Here is an 18,229-nt window from a genome sequence, read left to right on the forward strand (position 1 = left end):
TTCCCACTGTGAGCTTAGGTTTTCAAAAAAAACACTGATGTTATAACAGCCTACGATGAAGGAAATGTTTATTATTACAGTGAGATTCACCTCATTTTGCTGATTTTGCTTAGAGGAAATGTCTATCTTACTATCACTCTGTGATTTCACTTTTATCAGCCTGGTAGAGCAATGGGATACACTTGACACTGTTATCATTATTTTTAGAGTTACCTGGCTAATAAGGTTCCTCAGGGTCAGCAGACGTCCATGAATTGCAGCATCATGAAGAGGAGACCAGTCCGACACCACATCTGCATGGAAAGGGAGAAATGAGTTACATCATGCTAAGACACTTAGACTGAGAGGTTCATCCAGCTCCCAAACTAAGAACCAAAGAGGCAGACTGGGAAAACATGTTGAGCGAGTGAAGTCAGCCAAGCACAGAAGAACAGTATACCTTATATAAGCTACCTCCTATGCAGGAAAGGCAGAAGAGACCAGTAGTCACCAGAGGCTAGCAGAGTACTATAAGAGGAAAGATAGGAAAGATTGATTGGTGGATACTAAGTCACTATTTTAGAGAGGAGCAAGATGCTGTGGTCCACTACTACTTCCTAGGGTGATTGCAAAAGGTACAAGATCTTTGATATTTTTAGCATTAGGAAACAATCTGTATTTGAGGAGACAGATATCTATAAGTCGCTTCCATATTATGTGGATCAAGCCATTAAGAGTGCCTCATAAATGCATACAATGTTTGTTTTTATGCATCCTTCAGAAAGCAAGTCTGATTTAAATTAATATTTTAAAGAGGCAGGTTGGAATGACAGGTAGATGACTGAACTTCTTCACACTGGTCTCAAAGGCAAATGGTCCATGTAGTTATATGAGAGTTTTGCCAATTACCAGCACTAGTGAATTTACCTGTGATTGCCAGTCTTGCTTCCTGCATGAAACACAAACTTTGGCATCTCAGCAAACAGTAGCATGCACTAATAGCAGCAATCATATAATTACATACACCATTAGGTTTGTAATAAAATCTAAACAGAAGTGTATCTATTTATAGGTTACCTTCTGTCCCAATATTAAGCACAAATCAGAACTCAGTCTAACCTTAAAATGGTGGCATTATTTGTGGCAGCCCATCTAACCAGTCTGCTAATGTGGTTATAAGAACATTCCGAATTGAGACCCAGTTGGCATCTTCTGAACAGTGGCCCCATGAACAAACTCTAACTCTCAGTTCCATTTTGGGTAAAGACAGAAATATACTTACCCATGGCTCAATACATATTAGTTAGCTACTACTATTATCTTGTGACACTAAACAAGTGTCTTGATTACATCCCTTAAGCACTGCATTTAAAAGAGCAAATGTAGTGTACCATCATCTAAGAGGAATACAAATTTTCAGGAGAGAAGCCTGTAAACCCTATCCAACACATTAAACTTTCCTCTGGCCTTGTAATTAAGTGTAGATATAATTGAATTCAGCATAAACCAGATTTGTTCCTCATCTCAAGCTGCATCTGATTTCCAGAACAAACAGATGCAGGAAGCCCCATCGGGGGGTGGGGGGAGGTTTGCCTGTGTCTGCATCAGTTCCAGCTCTGCCTTTCTTCGATAAGCACATGATATGCAAAGCAAGGTGCAACTGTCTGATGCTACTTGTTCCTTGCATGAGCATTTAAGAGCTGTTAAAGGCTGAGAGAGCCTAAGAGCAAGGGTAGCTGCAAGTGCCTTGCAAACCAAAAGGCCATGAAAAGACAAGAACACTTTGTACCTAACGCGTGTTAGCTGAGGACTGCCTGCCACCTGGAGCCATCAGTGCCCTGGAAAATCTGTCCCAGTGAGCAAATTACAGTCCTTGCAGATGGACTCATTAAGCATTTAGTACATGAAAGGATGCTGTGTGGGCCGCCTACACGCAGCCCATCCAGTGCTTTCTTACTGGAGTCACTAAGGTCTGGAGACAAAACACCTTAAGGGAAATGGCTTTTCATGGCTCTAAAAACCTTGGGTTTGGTATATGCCCAGTGTCCTCACAGCCTTCACAGTGGTTCCTAATTCTCTTGAGGAAAACACTGGTGCTTCTATCTGGGGAGTCTTAAATTCAGATTATAGATGTAGAGAGACTGGCTTCTGAATTACAATTTTTTAAAAAAAGCATGTAATACCACCACCCTTCAGGTGCTGATAATGGAGGACACCATTTACACAAAATCTTGAGTAAGAAAAGACAAAATTTGAGGAAGGTTTTGAAAATCTGTTTCATGCACAACAATGGGATGCCAATCACTCTGTGAGTGACATGATTAGCTTTTTTTTTTTTTTGCCAAGTACTCAGCTGCTAAGAAATACAGTTACCAAATCCTCTGCATTTTTAATTCCATTTAAGATTATAATACTTGACATGCTAAACAGTCCAGGAAGGTAATTTAGGGCCTAAATTACAACTCTGTTCAGATGCCATTAAAGTACTGCAACTATATTATTAAAGGAACGACAAAAACTGGGGCTTGGCTCCTACTTAGTCATCAAGGAAACATTTTTCTTTGTTACAGAATATACAGAATGATACTCCTCCCAAGATCAAAACCAAGTCTATTTGATGCTTTGAAATCATGCAGAATTCAGCATTTACAGAGCAGAGACACACTGTGTCTTTTAGAAGTAGAGAGTGTGGTTTGGAACACACCACAAGGCTGACAATACTAATATCCATCTCTAGCTTGCTAGTGAACATCTTCATTGAGCTACAACTCACATTAAGATCTGCCCACTGGAAGGATATAACCCAATGCTTTTCCTTATAAATACAGACTTGTGTAGCCAACACCACAGTCAGTCTCAGGCCATTTTCATTACTCTGTGAAGAAATGTCATGGCCATTAAGATTCACTCCACATCAGCACTTCTGCTAGCCAGACAACCATTGATCTGTTTCTTGTCTTTACAGATTTGCCTATTCTGGACAGTTCATCTAAGTGAAACTCTACAATGCACTGACTCCTTTAACTCACCATGCTCCATGCTGCATCCACCCTGTAGCATGGATCAGCACTTCATGATATCTTTAGTCAAATACCCATTGTATGGATCGATTACATTTTACTGAACCATTTATCGGGTGAAGACAATTGGTGTTGTTTCCACTTTAGGGTTAGCAGAATACTGCTACAAACACTCCTTCAACATTTAGGGGGTAGATCTGTGTTTTAAATTATCTGTGCCTACCCCCAAAGAATGTGTTTAGCCTCTTAGGGGTACTTTCCAAAATGGCCAGTCCAGCATATATTTCCACCAACAATATACAAGGCTTCCCCTTCTAACTCCAAAGCCATTTGGGTATGACATTGTTAAGCCCCTGCCCTGAAAAAAAAAAACAACATAGGTCCTTAGCTTAAACCTTTGTTAACCTTTTACAAGGACTCTACCCTCAGCAAATCTCAGAAAACTGGAGTATGTAAAAATCTAAATGTTGACACTGGTAATATTAACACATTAACACTTTTCTAGCTTTGACACAGCACAGATTGTGCATACAAGCAGAAAGGGAGAGAGGGAGGGAAGAAACAAGGGGGAGGGGGCAAACAAACATCATAATTTTGCAATGTAAATAATAATCCACACATCCTTTTGCTCTATAAACATTGAACTGAGACTTGCTCCTTGTGACAGCCAACAGAGGAAAGACCTAGAACACACTGCTCCAGGCATTTCTAGGCCACATGCCTGGAGTAGGCAATGTGCTACAGGCTTAATATATGGCCAGTTACATCCTAAGGCAACCTCACACGATTCCTAACAACAGCTAGCTGGAAAAAGCTCAACAAGCAGAAGACAGGACCTATTTTCCTATCAGACTATGGATGATGCCCATAGTAGGAGACTATCCATGACATGACAGAGAAATCCAAGGCCACAATAGCCCCTTTTCATCAACCCCACCAGAATCTTTGAAACCTAAAAGTCATTATATGCAACCGGTTGTACACACCCTTGGCACAGACTGAGTATTCGTTCATAGTATTGGTTCATCTATGGTCTATATTTGGTTTTACTGCCAAGAACAAAAAAGATGCAAAATGAGGCCACTGGGAACATCATGGGTCCATTATTGTTGCTTATGGGTAAACTTGGGATGGACCTCTCATGACACAACTATTCCACAAGTCCTCCAATTAGTGTCATTAAACTTACCATTTAAAAAGACAGTGTCTCTATCAAGCCTGTGGCACATTAGGAAGGTTGTAATTTCATTTTTTTATTATACTTTCCAGAACAATTTCTAAGATTTCCATTATTTCAGGAGAGATTTAAAGTGCACTAATTGCTCCATTCTGAAAAGAGCTATTAAGGAAGTTCCAAGAACCCTAGTAAATGTGAGACAGTAGCATAAATCCATTTTAGGAAACATTTTGCAAGGTCGAAAGTGGGAGGGGGAAGTTGCTCTGAAGGGATTGAAATATCTGGGATGTGACAAAGGTGCATTCAGAGGCATGAACCAATACTCCAACCCTGGAGAAGAATTGTGATATGGGTAGGGTGGATTGAGCACGAGACCTCTTGAACAACATGGTCCTGTCTACTTCCTCCGTTATCCAGCCCCTTCCTCCCTTCCCTCCCCTCTCCTCCTCTTGCCCTCTCTGTACCTTCCTCCCTTCAGCTCTCCATATTTTCCCATCTTCACCTCTTCCATTTATAGAGACAAGATACCTCAGAAAGCATCCTCTGCCAAATTGACCCAATATCTAAAAGTATCCCATCAGAAGACACAAACTATTTCCTTTCAATGCCCACTCTTGCCTGCTTTCTGCTTAAATGTGATTTTTTTTTCTAATAGGGTGGACTCAATTTGGGAAAGAAAGAATTATCTCTGGAGATAATGAGCTTTCAGGCAAACAACCAAACACAAGCCAACTTGTATCAGAGAGATGGCTCAGCAGCTGAAGGTACTCAACATCAAGCCTGGTAGCCTGAGCGCCATCCCCAGGATTTACATGGTGGAAGGACAGAAGCTACTCACACAAATTGTCCTCTGACCTCTACAGGCACACACCCACACACATACAAAAGGGACCAATGTAAAACAACTTTTTAAAAAAACTTAAGGGTAGATGCTAATAAATGGATGATTGGTAGGCTAATAAAGGTTAATTTACCCTTCAATCCATTTTGTGAAGTGTCTACAAGTAGGTTGAATGAGTTTCTTAGAATGTTGCCTCACACTACTCCAATTTGCTTACTACAAATGGAATGCATTTTCTTGCAGTTGTCAAGGCTAGAAGTCTAACAGAAGACTGAAAGCTTCAGCAAGGTCATGCCCTTTCCAAAGTCTCCAGGAAGGAATCCTTTCTTACCTCCTCTAGCTTCTCATACTAGATGCCCATCCTTGGCTTTCCTTGGTTCATAGCTCCCATGCTCTGATCTCTGACTCTTGCTGCATAGCATCCTCTCTGAATGTTTGCTCTCCTTTTCTTATTGAAACACCAACCTTGTGGGATTAAGGGTTCAAGCCACGCCAGGGAGTCTTCAGTTTAGTGATTATATCTGCACCCACTCAATTTCCTAATGGTAGTCTCTTTTTGAAGTGCAAAGGCTAGTTAGGATTTCAAAGGATCATTTGGGAGGTATAATTCAATTACTAACACAGTACTTTCTGAGGAAGAATGCTATGCTTTCCCTGTTCCTGGGTCAGCAGAGTCAAGCGTTAAATAAATCTCTGTGAAGAGTTGTCTCTCCATCTTCCGATCCTTTTCTATCTTCTGGAGGAGAGAGAAAAAGAATCAACCATAGCCAACCCTATGCTTGCCTCTGATTTGTCGGTGTGCCAGAGGATACCTTCAACTGAGCTGTGAGTGTCTTAGAGCCAACTTGAAAACAACATTCCGAATGCTCCACATTCCACACTTCCCCAAGGTCAAGGCCTCAGCAGTGTAAACAAATGTAACCAGCTACCTCAGGGTTCCCGCCCCCGCCTGCCTACCCTAAGCTGAGAAGAACTGGTGCAAAGCAGATCGAAACAGTCTACTTGAGAAGAGGGAAAAACCTAGGAGGGTTGCATGGGAGTAGTGGTTGGCTATACTGGATGTGGAAAATGGGGAGAAAATTGTTATTCTGGGTCAGAGAAGGAGAATGTTAGCAAGCAGGATGGCCAAGTGTCCAGGCATCTATCCTGCAATTTTCCTGTCTTTGAAAACTGCTTGGGACTGGAGAGATGGCTCAGTGGCTAAGAGCATACACTGCTCTTCCAGAGGTCCCGAGTTCAATTCCCAGCAACCACATGATGGCTCACAACCATCTGTAATGGGATCTCATGCTCTTTTCTGGTGTGCCCAAAGACAGCTACAGTGTACTCATATAAATAAATAAATCTTAAAAAAAAAAAAAAAAAACCTGCTATTGCTATTCCTTTAGGTCCCTTGAAATGGTAGCATCAGAAATTCCTTCCTATTTTTTGATCCAACTTACTGACCCCACATGCCAATTCTTGGCCATTGGAAAATTTCTCCGTCCAATGAGTTTCAACCACAAGTCTTCTGCAGAACATTCTGAGGCTTCTCACACTCAACCTGTATTCATTTCCAACCTTAGCCTCATATCACCCGACTATGTGGATTAAGCAAAGTCACACACAATTTTATGGCAAAAATAGAATCCTGGAGAGCTAGAGAGACAGTCAACTGATTTTGTTTTAAAGGCAGCTTGCCACATAGGCAAGAGAACATGAGTTCAGATCCACAGCATCCCATTTTTAAAAAAACCCACTATACCAATATATCTATAATACCAGCGCTGGGGAGATGGTTGCAGGGAGGATCCCTGGAGCTCTGTAGCAAATCATAGTGACTGAATCAGCAAGCTCTAACTTCAGTGAGAGACCCTACCTCAAAAAATTAAGGTGGAGAGAGATTACAGATTACATGCGACATTGACCTCTGACCTCCATATATTTACATACACATGCATACATACCCTTGGTACACACACTCACATGAGCATGTACATAAAACAGAATGAGAGAAAGAAAACTCTGTACCCCTCCCCTTCTCACTGCACTAAGCCAGCTCTCCTTCCAGCTTCCCTCTTATCTAGCTCTTCTGTCTAACCTAACTTGGGGTTTACAAAAATACTTCACAATTTAAGATGCTTTCTCTCAGTTTGCCACAATATTGAATCAAACGGCATGATCCAATTTCTCTTTCCTTCAGAATTAAAGCCCATTCTCCATCATGTCTGAAGTTTGACCCAGGTATGGCTGTATGCTTGGATTACACAAGGGTTCTCAAGGTCCCTGAAAATTCCAGTCAGCATCACTTAGAGGCTGCTTGAGGATAAAAATACCCAAGCTTCAACCCAGTCTTGTCCCTTCCTCAGCAGCAGCACACCTTCCTTTCAACAACTCCTCAGGGTGATATTGAGGCATGTGAGAACCAGTGGATTCGTTCAGCCATTTTCTGCATGTCTCCATCATCTATCATAACTGGGGAACTATGTTCATCTACTCATACTCTTCATTACTGCTTCAGGACCATCAATGACTTCCAGTTTCCCAACTTACAAAGCCTAAGTCCCTTCACAGAGTTTCAAAAGCTTTAGGATGCTGTGGCGATGGAGAAGCCTCAGTGAATAACTTACCTGCTACGCAAGCAAAAGGATGTGAGTTCAGATCCCCAACATCCATGTAAAAAGGCATGCATAGGAACACACACCTTTATCCTCAGTGCTAGAGCAACAGAAGCACATCCTGGGGGCTCACTGGTTATCCAGTCTAGCCCAAACAGTATACTTCAGGTTCAGTGAAATTCTGACCCTGTCTCAGAAAACAAGGTAAAGAGCAGTAGAAAATACCCAATTTGACCTCTGGCCTCTACCTACACACTCAAGTACAGTGTATGCACTGACTTTCATGGACACACACACACACACACACACACTTCATCATCCAATTCCATCTCTCCAAACTAATTCTCATTAAATTGACTCACGATACTCTACAATCCTAGCTGGAACAACCTGTCCACTTTCTAAGTTGCATACCATCCAGGACAAAAGGGGACTAGTTCCTCTCTCCATATACAAACAAAAATAAAAACACAAGACTTTGCTGTAGTTTAGAACTCTACTGAATTATTGTTTCCAACAGTGATTGGATTGCTGCATTAAAAATACTCATCAAACCTGCTTTTAAGTGATTCTTGATTCCAATTTACCTTCTTACTATTCCAAATGTGTGCTCAATACATGTTAATTAATTCAGTTCTGTCTTTATGTATGAAAGCCCCATTTACCACTGAGGGCCCTGTGCATTTGGGAGGGAAAATGAGTAAATAAAAAACAAACAAAAAATGGAAGGGCCTGTCTCCTCAATCAGAGAGGGAAGGTATTTTGTATTTTCTACTTTCTGTTGTTTTCCTTTCACGAACCTATTCAGAAAGACATCATTAAGTCCTAGAGGACTTTGGAACCTGTTTATTGTCCTTCTAATAGAAAAGTGTTGTGGGCAGCCTACCAGTGTTCTGAATGTGATGCTGTCTCCTTCAATGCTTAGTCCCAGAATTCCTTCATCTGGAACCTTCTGAATGTTTACATGAGAGTGACAGGGAGTGAGGGTGGGAGACTCTGTATTAGCCAATGCATCAGCCAGTGGGTATAACACATGCCTGGAGGCAATCTTTGCAATGTTTTAAAAGTCTCATTTTTAAAGTCAATCAACCAGCCAATATTCCCAAGAAACCCAGCTTCACCAAATAGGAAATATCTAAGGGAATTTTTAATAAGAGAATTTTTTAGCAATTACAGTGTTCCTATAAGACTAAATGCTGCACACACATATGCACACACACATATGCACGCGCGCACACACACTCACACACACCTGAAATCTCAGCACTTCAGAGGCTGACACAAGAGGATAATGAGTTTAAAGTCAACCTGAACTACACAGGAAACCAAAACACAGCTACTTATAAGTAACTCTTAAACCTCTTATTTAATAAGTAATACACCTGACCCACAAAAGAGTGAGTGACTCATTGAAGCAAAAATTTTCACCACTAGAAAATGCTCTGTGATAATAAATTTGTCTTACCTTTATGACTCTACAGACAAAGGTATTTTTTTGAATAATCACATTAAGGCTGGGGACATCCTCCAGTAGGCACCCTATGAACGCCCCACAGAAAGATCCACTGATATAACCCAGCTATCTTCTCTCTCTTGAGCACATTTAACCACCCTCCCCAGCACCCTGACTTCCCATCTTCTATGACTCACCCCCCATCAATGGGTTTGAAAGAAATCTTAGGTGAGGAGAGCCTCCTGGCTTGTCACTCCTGCCCCTTTGTTCACCATCCATGGTATCTTCCTAGGCCAGCAAACTCTTACGTTCCACTTCGGTTATTCAGGAAAACTTGAATGCCATGCTCCTGCTGCCCCTGGGAAATTCCAGTTCTGTGGTTGGCTGAACTACACACGTCTTGGTCCAGGCAGTCTGCAGAAGAGAACAGCACAGGCAGGGTAATGTGAGTACTACCTGTGGTCAAACAGATTCCCATACAGACAGACACATACACACACCCCTCACACTCCACCTAGCAGGATGGAGACAGGCCAAAGTACACAACAGCCCCCCAGGTCTCAAGTCTGAAAAGTTGCTGATGTCACGTCCTTTCCTACACTGAGACCAATCAGGGAGCAAGCCTTAGAGTTTATCAGGAAGGAAATTCACATTTTATAACTTTTGGAGAATCAAGGCAGCTGGATGGTTGTGTAGGAAGATGATGTTACAGCGGCCGAGCTCTGTTTGCTACTTGAGGGACTACTCAGACAAGCCCCAGCATCCAGGAGCTGAGAAAGCTGCTTTTGCAGAAGCTCAGAGGAACTGCTCGCACACGAACATGCACAGCCCAGCCTGGCCATCTGCACATGTGTTTCCAATTTTGCTGGGAGTGTCTTATGGAAAAATGTGTCTGTATGTTACAAAAAAAATGCAAGGGGGTAGAGGTGGGAGACTGGATAGAAAGAACTCATTTTCCAGTTGGGGGGTGGGTGGGAGCTGCAAGTTCATTTCTTACCCCTATTTTGTCCTTCCTGCACACATTTGGATTTAACTTAGGAATAAATGCTGAATGGTTGCGGGGAGAAAATTGCACCACAGGATCACCACAGGTGTGAAAGAGAGCCCCTATCTTTGGTTTTGAAGGCTACTGCTTTGTTAAGGTACCCTCAGTCTGCCTCCATGAATGGTAGGGTTTCAGTACAATGACTTTTCTCTTTCCATCTTCGACTGGACTCCCAGGTGCTGGTTTTGGTCAATCACTCTTGTTGCCACCATCCATGGGTTTGAAAGAGCCTGGTGTGAGCAGAGCCTTCTGGTCTCATCAGCTCGCTGCTTTTCCTGCTCCCCACCCCCTCCAATCTGTTCACCATCCAGGACACTCTCCTGCACCAAGAAACCTCAAGTTCCACTTCACTTGCCCAGGAAAACTCCCATTTTGCAGGTTAAAAAGAATAATACCTTATCCTCAGAAGTCTCTAAGCTGCTTGCTCTCAAGTACCAGCTCCCTTCCAAATGCTGTAGATTTGTTTCTGTTTGAGATGTTTGGCTTCTCAATTGAAACATTTAGTAACTATTTTTTAACCATGTTGTGCTTGCAGGTGTGCTTGCTTGCTTGCTTGCTTGCTTGCTTTTGTTCAGACTGGGTATGACTGTGAGGGTGGCCTTGAGCTCACTACATAGCCAGGCTAGCCTCAAACTTGTCACAAACCTGCCTCCATCTCCAGAATGCTAAGATTACAGGTGTGCATTGAGAAACCTTGTGGCATCTTCCATAATTTTAATGCATTCCTTTGTACATACATACTTACCCTTGCACAGTTTTACTCTGGTGTAATTATATTAACATCCTGTCCAATAGTTTTTACACTTAGTCTGGACCACTTTCTAGTGTCCCACATATAGCTATAATTATTTCTTTATTCTCCACTGCCAAAAGCATTTCCTTGCACCAAGCAGTGGTGGTACGTGCCTTTAATCCTAGCACTCCAGAGGCAGAAGCAGGAGGACCTCTTTGAGTTCAAGGCTAGCTTGTTCTACAGAGTGAATTCTAGGACCACCAAAGCTACACGAAGAAACCTAGAAAAACAAAACAAAGCATTTCTTTGTTACCCAATGATGCTAGTGGGATGTTGCCATTTCTTGGACTGCTAGATCAATATTAATATTGTAATCAGTGTCTCTGCACACATTGCTTTGGCCATACTTGCAAGTCTCTCTAGAGAAGAGATTCCTAAGAATGGAAATACTGATTCAAGGTTATGTTCTTATGGGGCAGGAGAGATGCCTTGGCCCTTAAGGCACCTACCACACCCACATCCTGCAGCTCACAGCTGCCTGTAACTTTTGTAGGGTAAAAGGCCAGAGCCCACTTCTGGGTTTAAAAACCTACCAAAGCTCACCAATCCCTGAGCTTGAAAACCCATCAATCCCTGAGCTCAAAATCCCACCAATCCCCACCCTGAAAATCTCCACTCTGGAAAAAAAAACAACAACAAAACAAAAAACGCTTCCCCTGAGAAACTATGTAAGTCTGGCTCCAGTTCTCTGCTGCTTCTCTGCTTCTTCTCTCCTGAGCAGAGGCAGCCACTCTCTTGTGCCTTTCCCCATACATCTTTTTGCATGAGGTTTGTTGTAGGGTATGACTGTGTGGTATTCCTCAGTTCCTGACTAAGCTTTCCCCTCAGAGCTGTAACACAACTCTAGCTCCAGGAGATCCAATACCACATTCTGACTTCACTCATAGTCATATATCCATACATAGACACACACATCTCAATTTCAAAACTTAAAATATGTTTTAAAGGTATATTCTTACAAATGTGATAAACGATATGAAACCAAAGATTCACACGCACATGACTGGATACAAATACATTTGGGAAACTAAGAAAGGTCAGTAGATTGTGATTTTTTTTCCCAGCATGTATGTATATGTTCATATGTATGCATATGTTCATTTGTGTGGGTGAATGCATGTGTGTACATGTGCATGTGGAAACCAGAGGTTGATGTCAAGTGTCTTTCTCAATTGCTCTTCACCTTATGTATTGCTGCAGAGTCTCACACTTAACCCCAGAATTCTCAGATTCAGCCAGTCTTCATAGCCAGCTTGCTCTGGGGATCCCCTGTCAAACACTGGGATCACAAGCAAGACTTCATACCTGCATGGAATTTACATGCCATCTGGGGATCTGAACTCAGATCCTCATGCTTGTATGGCAACCACATTACTCAGTGAGCCATCTATCTCCTCATCCCAGGAAAAGTTGACTTCTGCTTATGACGTTTTACTGTACTTTTGCAGAGGTCACCATTGAGGGAAGTGAAGTGGACAAGAGCGCTTGTTTTATTATTTCTTGAAAGTGCACATGAATCTATTATTTTCTCCGTAGAAATTTTAATTTTAAAGAGAGGCTGCTCATTTAAAATTGGGATACACGCAGCCAAATTGCTTACTGTCTCTGCTTGCAGGATTTACTAAGAAGGCTATATGCATGCAAATCCTTCAGTGATGTACCAGGAGAGACACGCAGAACCATTAACATATTTGGCGGAAAGTAAGAAATTTACTTCCAACATAGAAGGGCTGGGAGGGATTTAAACAGAGGGCCATCGTAGGGCAGCTGGATACTATTGCCATTTGTACCCACTAAAATCTTCACATTCCAGCTTATTTACATTAAATTCAGTTTGAAATAAATCGCGATTTCTCCGCAGTCAAATCTTAAGACTCCAAATGGCAGTAAAGGACATTTCCAGGCTGTTGCACTTAATACCTGAGAAGGAATTCATCGGCTTTGAATCTTCTCATTGTATTTATTGTGTGGAGCACTGCTAGCAAGTAAGAGGAGAGCTGGACTTTTAAACGGCCTGATAGTTCCCTAGAGGGGAACCGCATGCATTTTAAGAACTAATTTAAAAAATTGTACTACACGTGAATGTGTATGAGCTATGATTATAAGAAAAAAAATAAGATAACCCATAAGACCATAACCCAGAAGACAACAATCGTAAGCCCTATTGTACCCATCAAAGTGTGTGTGTGTGTGTGTGTGTGTGTGTGTGTGTGTGCAATTGGTCCAGGATGGGTAATAACAACAACAAAAACATTGCAGTATGCAGCAGATGGTGAGGCCACACTCATCCTTTCCAAGTAGCATTGTTCAAAGGAGCCTGCTTCCGTGCCCCACCCTCACTTAGATGACCAAATCACACCTCACTTACAGATTATTAACCCATTTATCTCCGGAGCCAAGATTTGGGGATCCTTGAAAGTCACTCCCAATGCACAAGTGTGGTGGCTCACTCCTCGAGTCTCAGGTTTCCCCTGTAGGCTGAGGTGGAAGGTCCGCCTAGGCTGTTTAGTAAGCACCAGACCAGGATTGCATAACAAAGCCCTATGTCAAAAATCAAACAAGAGTACACAGTACAAAGACTGAAGCTGGGTTGGGGGTGGTGCAGGGACTGAGAGGGGGCAGGGATACTTCTATTTAGACAAGGTTGATCCAGAACCAACCACCCAGCACTTTTCCCAGTGCAGACCCTTTAGGAACTAGGAGGTGCTGGGCTTCTCTGACTCTATGCTTCTCTGGCAATGCTGCTGTCTTTCAGCAGGTGATTGAAGTCCTGCAAGACGAGCACTCTGGTACCGCTTTAGACTGCACCCATGCATCTCTGTCCACCAAGGAGTAGCAGAAGATTCAAACAAGAGCATAATTTTTAAAAAGTTAACATAATGGGGTATTCTTGAGGTGAATTTAAATGGCAAAATTGTCTTATGTAACCATGGGACTAGACTCTTTAAAGAAAGATCAGTAGGTATATTTTATTTTTCATAACCAGTGAGTCGATTTTTTTCTGCCTGTATGTGAATAAAAGAAAAGCAAGGGAGGAGGATTGGAGGGAGGGGAAAGGGGGCTAAATTGGACCTAACCACGTTATATCCATGAATGCTTAAGAAAATGTCACTGCAAAAAAAAATGTAAGAAAACATAAACATTTTGTTTTATGAGCAGCTTTCTAGGATAAAGGAGAATAAAGAATCTTAATCACTAACTGGTCCTTGATGGAATCCTGAATGGTGAAACCAGATGAGAAAGACATCAGCGGCCCAGTTGTGGAAGTGTAAATCTGCATGATGGCTGCGCTGGGCTAGATCCTGTGTCACCTCCACCCTATCATCACTGCCCTGTGCTCTGGGAGAGAATCTCTGTGCTATTAGGAAAGGTATGACAGAGTCCCCAAGGAGGAAATATGCCAGCTACACAGCTTCCACACATAGAAAAGGCTGATGAATCCCCTCCTACTAGGGCAGCAACCTAGAGTCTGTCATTTGGGAACGTAAATTTGACTCTACAGTGGACAGTAATGCAGGATCTTAACAACAAACAACAGCTCATCTTGCTTGCATTATTTTTTTTTTTTATATTTTGATCATCATTGGCTCTTAGCTTTAACACTGAACAAAAAAAAAAAAAACAAAAAAAAAAAAAACAAAAAAACACCCTACACTATAGCATTTGCCATAGAAATTGATATTTGTTGATTCCCACTTAGCTATGTGAGATGGTTCAGCTAGTGAAAGGTTATTGCTACCAAGCTTGATGACCTGAGTTCAATCCCAGGGAACCACACTGAGAAAGGAGAAAAACCAACTTCCGACCAGTTGTCTTCTGACCACCATACATGAAATGGAGTATGTACATGTGTACACGTGTGTACAAATGTGAATACATAATAAATAAGTAAATAAATAAATGTTTTTAAAACCGTTTTTTACCCATCTCATCTCTTGCTAACCCTAACCATGGTGAGAGATCACAATGTTTACAACTTACAAATAGGTCATTAAAAATATATATATGTGTGTAAGTACTACTAAGTGTACCGTTTCTCATATAGAAACATGTGCATATGAAGAGGCACATATATTATACAGTAGTCACATACATGTGTCTGTGAGCATTTATGAATACATTAGGAGAAGCAACCATGACAAAATGCACAGTGAATTAGGGTAATAAACTCAAAGATGTTCATCAAGTTACTCTTGCAATTTTTGAGCAAGCTAGAAGCTTTTCAAGATATAGCAGTGTTGGGGGCGAATGGGGTAGCAAAGTCAGTAAACAAGTTAAAACCTCGTACACATTATTTACCAGTTAAGTCAGTTCATTCAAGTGACTACTAGTGTATTTGTTGAGATTTGAGATCTTCTAAAAAAGAGAATACATTCCTACATTAATGCAAGCACAGATCTTAGCCAATGATTTGCAATGGGAGAAAATATGAGGTCCTTCAGAAGGGAGAACATTGGCTTCTGATATGCTGTCGTATTCAGTGATTCCTTCCTTAGCCTGGCAGCTTCAGGCAATGTCTCAGAAGCACTGAAGCATCAGCCATGTTGTTTGCATTCAGTGCATTTATTCTTGACAATGAACATTGTTCCACCAAAAAAGGGGGATCAGACATGAGCCCCATCCGCATTTGGCATGATCATTTTAAAAATATGGAGGGCAAAAATTGCTTTGGGGGAAACATTATGATAGATAATATTGTCAGATTCATAGGGACTAGAATCCCCTAAGGAATGAGGCTCTGGATACATTGTATGACAGGATTTCTAGACTGAGTTAACTGAGTCAGAAAAATCCATCCAAATGTGAGTAGCACCATTCCATGGTTAGGATCTTAAGCTGAATAACTTGGAGAAAGCAAATGGAGCAGCAGCATTTATCTCTCTGCCAGACTTTTGCTACCATATTACACTGTGTCTTAAACTGTAAGCCAAACTAATCCCTTCCTCTGTTATTAAGATGGTTTTTGTTAGCTTATTTTACTACCGCAATCAGAAAAGTAACTATCATGTACATCTTCAATAAAATGGGAACAAAGTATTAGAAATGTTGAATGACCTATGTAAACATGGGAATGACTTTAAGAGTTTGAAAGCACTGGGGTTTAAAGCTGTTAAGTGATACAGGCAGGTTTTATTTACAGATAATATGGTTCTTGGAGTGCTGCACACCTTTGATCACTGCACTCAAGAGGCAGATGCAGATGCAGGCAGATCTTTGTGAGTTCATGGCCAGCTCCTGGTCTACATAGTCTAGATAGCAAGTTTAAGATAGCCAGGGCTACAGAAAGAGACCCTATCTAAAAAGAGGAGGAGAAGGGAGGAGAAGGATAAAATAAAACCAAAAATAATATGGCAATGTATATAGTGGATGCAGGTCAGTTGTATATCTGCATAGATAGACACATTTATCCATGGTGTGGTGTGTGTGTGTGTGTGTGTGTGTGTGTGTGTGTGTGTGTGTGTAATATTAGGTTATGAAAAGATTTTCCCCAGTGTTAGTGATATAGCTTAGTGATACAGTGCTTGCCTAGCATTTATGAAGCCTTAGGGTTTATTCCCAGTACTGAAAAATATATTAAAGGTTTCCGTCCAGAAAATTGTTCATTGTGCATACATTCTAAATTTTTTGAACTATTACTTTAAATATTTTAATATATAAAGCTCAAATCTAGAAATTAAAAAAGAAGTTGTCTTAGTTAGGGTGTTTATTGCTGTGATAAAAACACCATGACCAAAAGCAACTTGGGAAGGAAAGGGTTTATTTGGCTTACACATCTATATCATGATAAAAGGAAGTCAGGACAGCAACCTGGAGAAAGGAGCAGATATGGATGCTATGGAGGGGTACTACTTACTGGCTTGCTCCCTCATGGCTTGCTTAGCCTGGTTTCTTATAGAACCAGAGATCATCAACCCAGGGTGGTACCACCCACAATGGGTTGGGCCCTCTCCTATCAATCATCAATCAAGAAAATGCCCCCAGGCTTGCCTTAAGCCCCATTTTATGGAGGTATCAACTGAGGCTGCTTCCTCTCTGATTGCTCTAGTTTGTGTAGAATTGACATTAAACTAGCCAGCACAGGACTCCTTCAAATACTGTGTTGAGCAAAGCAAATAAATTTATTAAAGAAAAGAGAGAAAGTGGGAGAGGATCTAAGGAAGGAATATTCTCCTTCAAAAACTTTTTTTAATTATAAAGAAATAAGGGCTGGAGACATAGATCTGAGAACATACTGACTTGCTTTTGCAGAAGACCTGGGTTTGATTCCCAGAACCCACATGGTGGTTTGAAACCCTCTTTAACCCCAGTTCCAGAAGATTCAACTCCCTTTTCTGACCTTCAAGAGAATCAGGGACACACACACACACACACACACACATACATACACACACACACATACACACATACACACACACCTACACACACACACATACACACACGGTGCACATACATACATACAGGCAAAACACTCATTCACAGAAATATTTTTTAATTATAAAAAAATAAAGTTTAGGTCAATATTACTTATAATAAGAATAAATTATAAATAATCTAAGCTACTAACATTATAGATTATGATAGAATAATTTTAAAGTATAGTCCCAAAACCTTTGAAACTTACAAAACTCTTTCCATAAGGCTTCTGAAAAAAGCAGCCATCACAAATTCTTTTCTGATAGGGTCACTACTTTCAATTAGAGTAAAAAGATAAAAGACATACAGTATTCTTTCTTATCTACTGTTTCACTTCCCAAGGTTTCAGTCACTTGGGGCCAACTACCTGTGAAATCATTCGACGAGAAAGCCTAAAAATAACTCACAAGTTTTCAGTTGTTCACCACTCCGGTCAGCATGATGAAATGTCTCTTACTTTGTCCTGCCCAACACATAAACCATCCCTCCATCTAGTAATATCTGCCCTCTCCACTTCATTGATCATACCCCATCCTAGTTAAACGTTTAAGTAATTACCTTAGTTATCAAATCAACTGGGACAGCACTGCACTGATCTGGTGTTCAACTAAACTGGATGTAGTAGCCTGGTGCTACCTCACAATGCCCCCACTGTTCCCCTCATGTCATCTGCTTACATAGGCATTGGTTATACCATCTCACATTACCACTAAGAAATGGAGGGGGAGTATAGCCCAATAAGGAATTTTAGAAGAGGGCACATTTGACTGTCTTTGTTACTACTGTTTTAATTTTATTGTATGGATTCATCATACGCATTACCGTGCTACACAGAGACATTTCCATGCCATTATGCAATATATGTTAAACATATTCCTCACCGTACCTCTCTATGATCCTCTTTTAAGCC

The 18,229-nt window shown here is 41.2% G+C and overlaps 1 protein-coding gene across 1 annotated transcript in view; it reads right to left on the minus strand.

Annotated features, from left to right (window-relative positions):
• Asb9 (ankyrin repeat and SOCS box containing 9) overlaps window positions 1-17,970 on the minus strand; it is a 36,298-nt gene extending 18,328 nt beyond the window's left edge. The window contains exons 1-3 of the mRNA XM_034485881.2: window positions 17,878-17,970; window positions 9,265-9,481; window positions 214-293 (exon numbers count right to left, since the gene is read on the minus strand). Coding sequence (XP_034341772.1) covers window positions 214-293; window positions 9,265-9,346 — 162 coding nt within the window. The 5' untranslated portion in view covers window positions 9,347-9,481; window positions 17,878-17,970. The remainder of the gene's footprint in view (window positions 1-213; window positions 294-9,264; window positions 9,482-17,877) is intronic.
• Window positions 17,971-18,229: the final 259 nt, after the last annotated feature.

Source organism: Arvicanthis niloticus, chromosome X (genome assembly GCF_011762505.2).
Source record: "Arvicanthis niloticus isolate mArvNil1 chromosome X, mArvNil1.pat.X, whole genome shotgun sequence".
Taxonomy (NCBI): Eukaryota; Metazoa; Chordata; class Mammalia; order Rodentia; family Muridae; genus Arvicanthis; species Arvicanthis niloticus.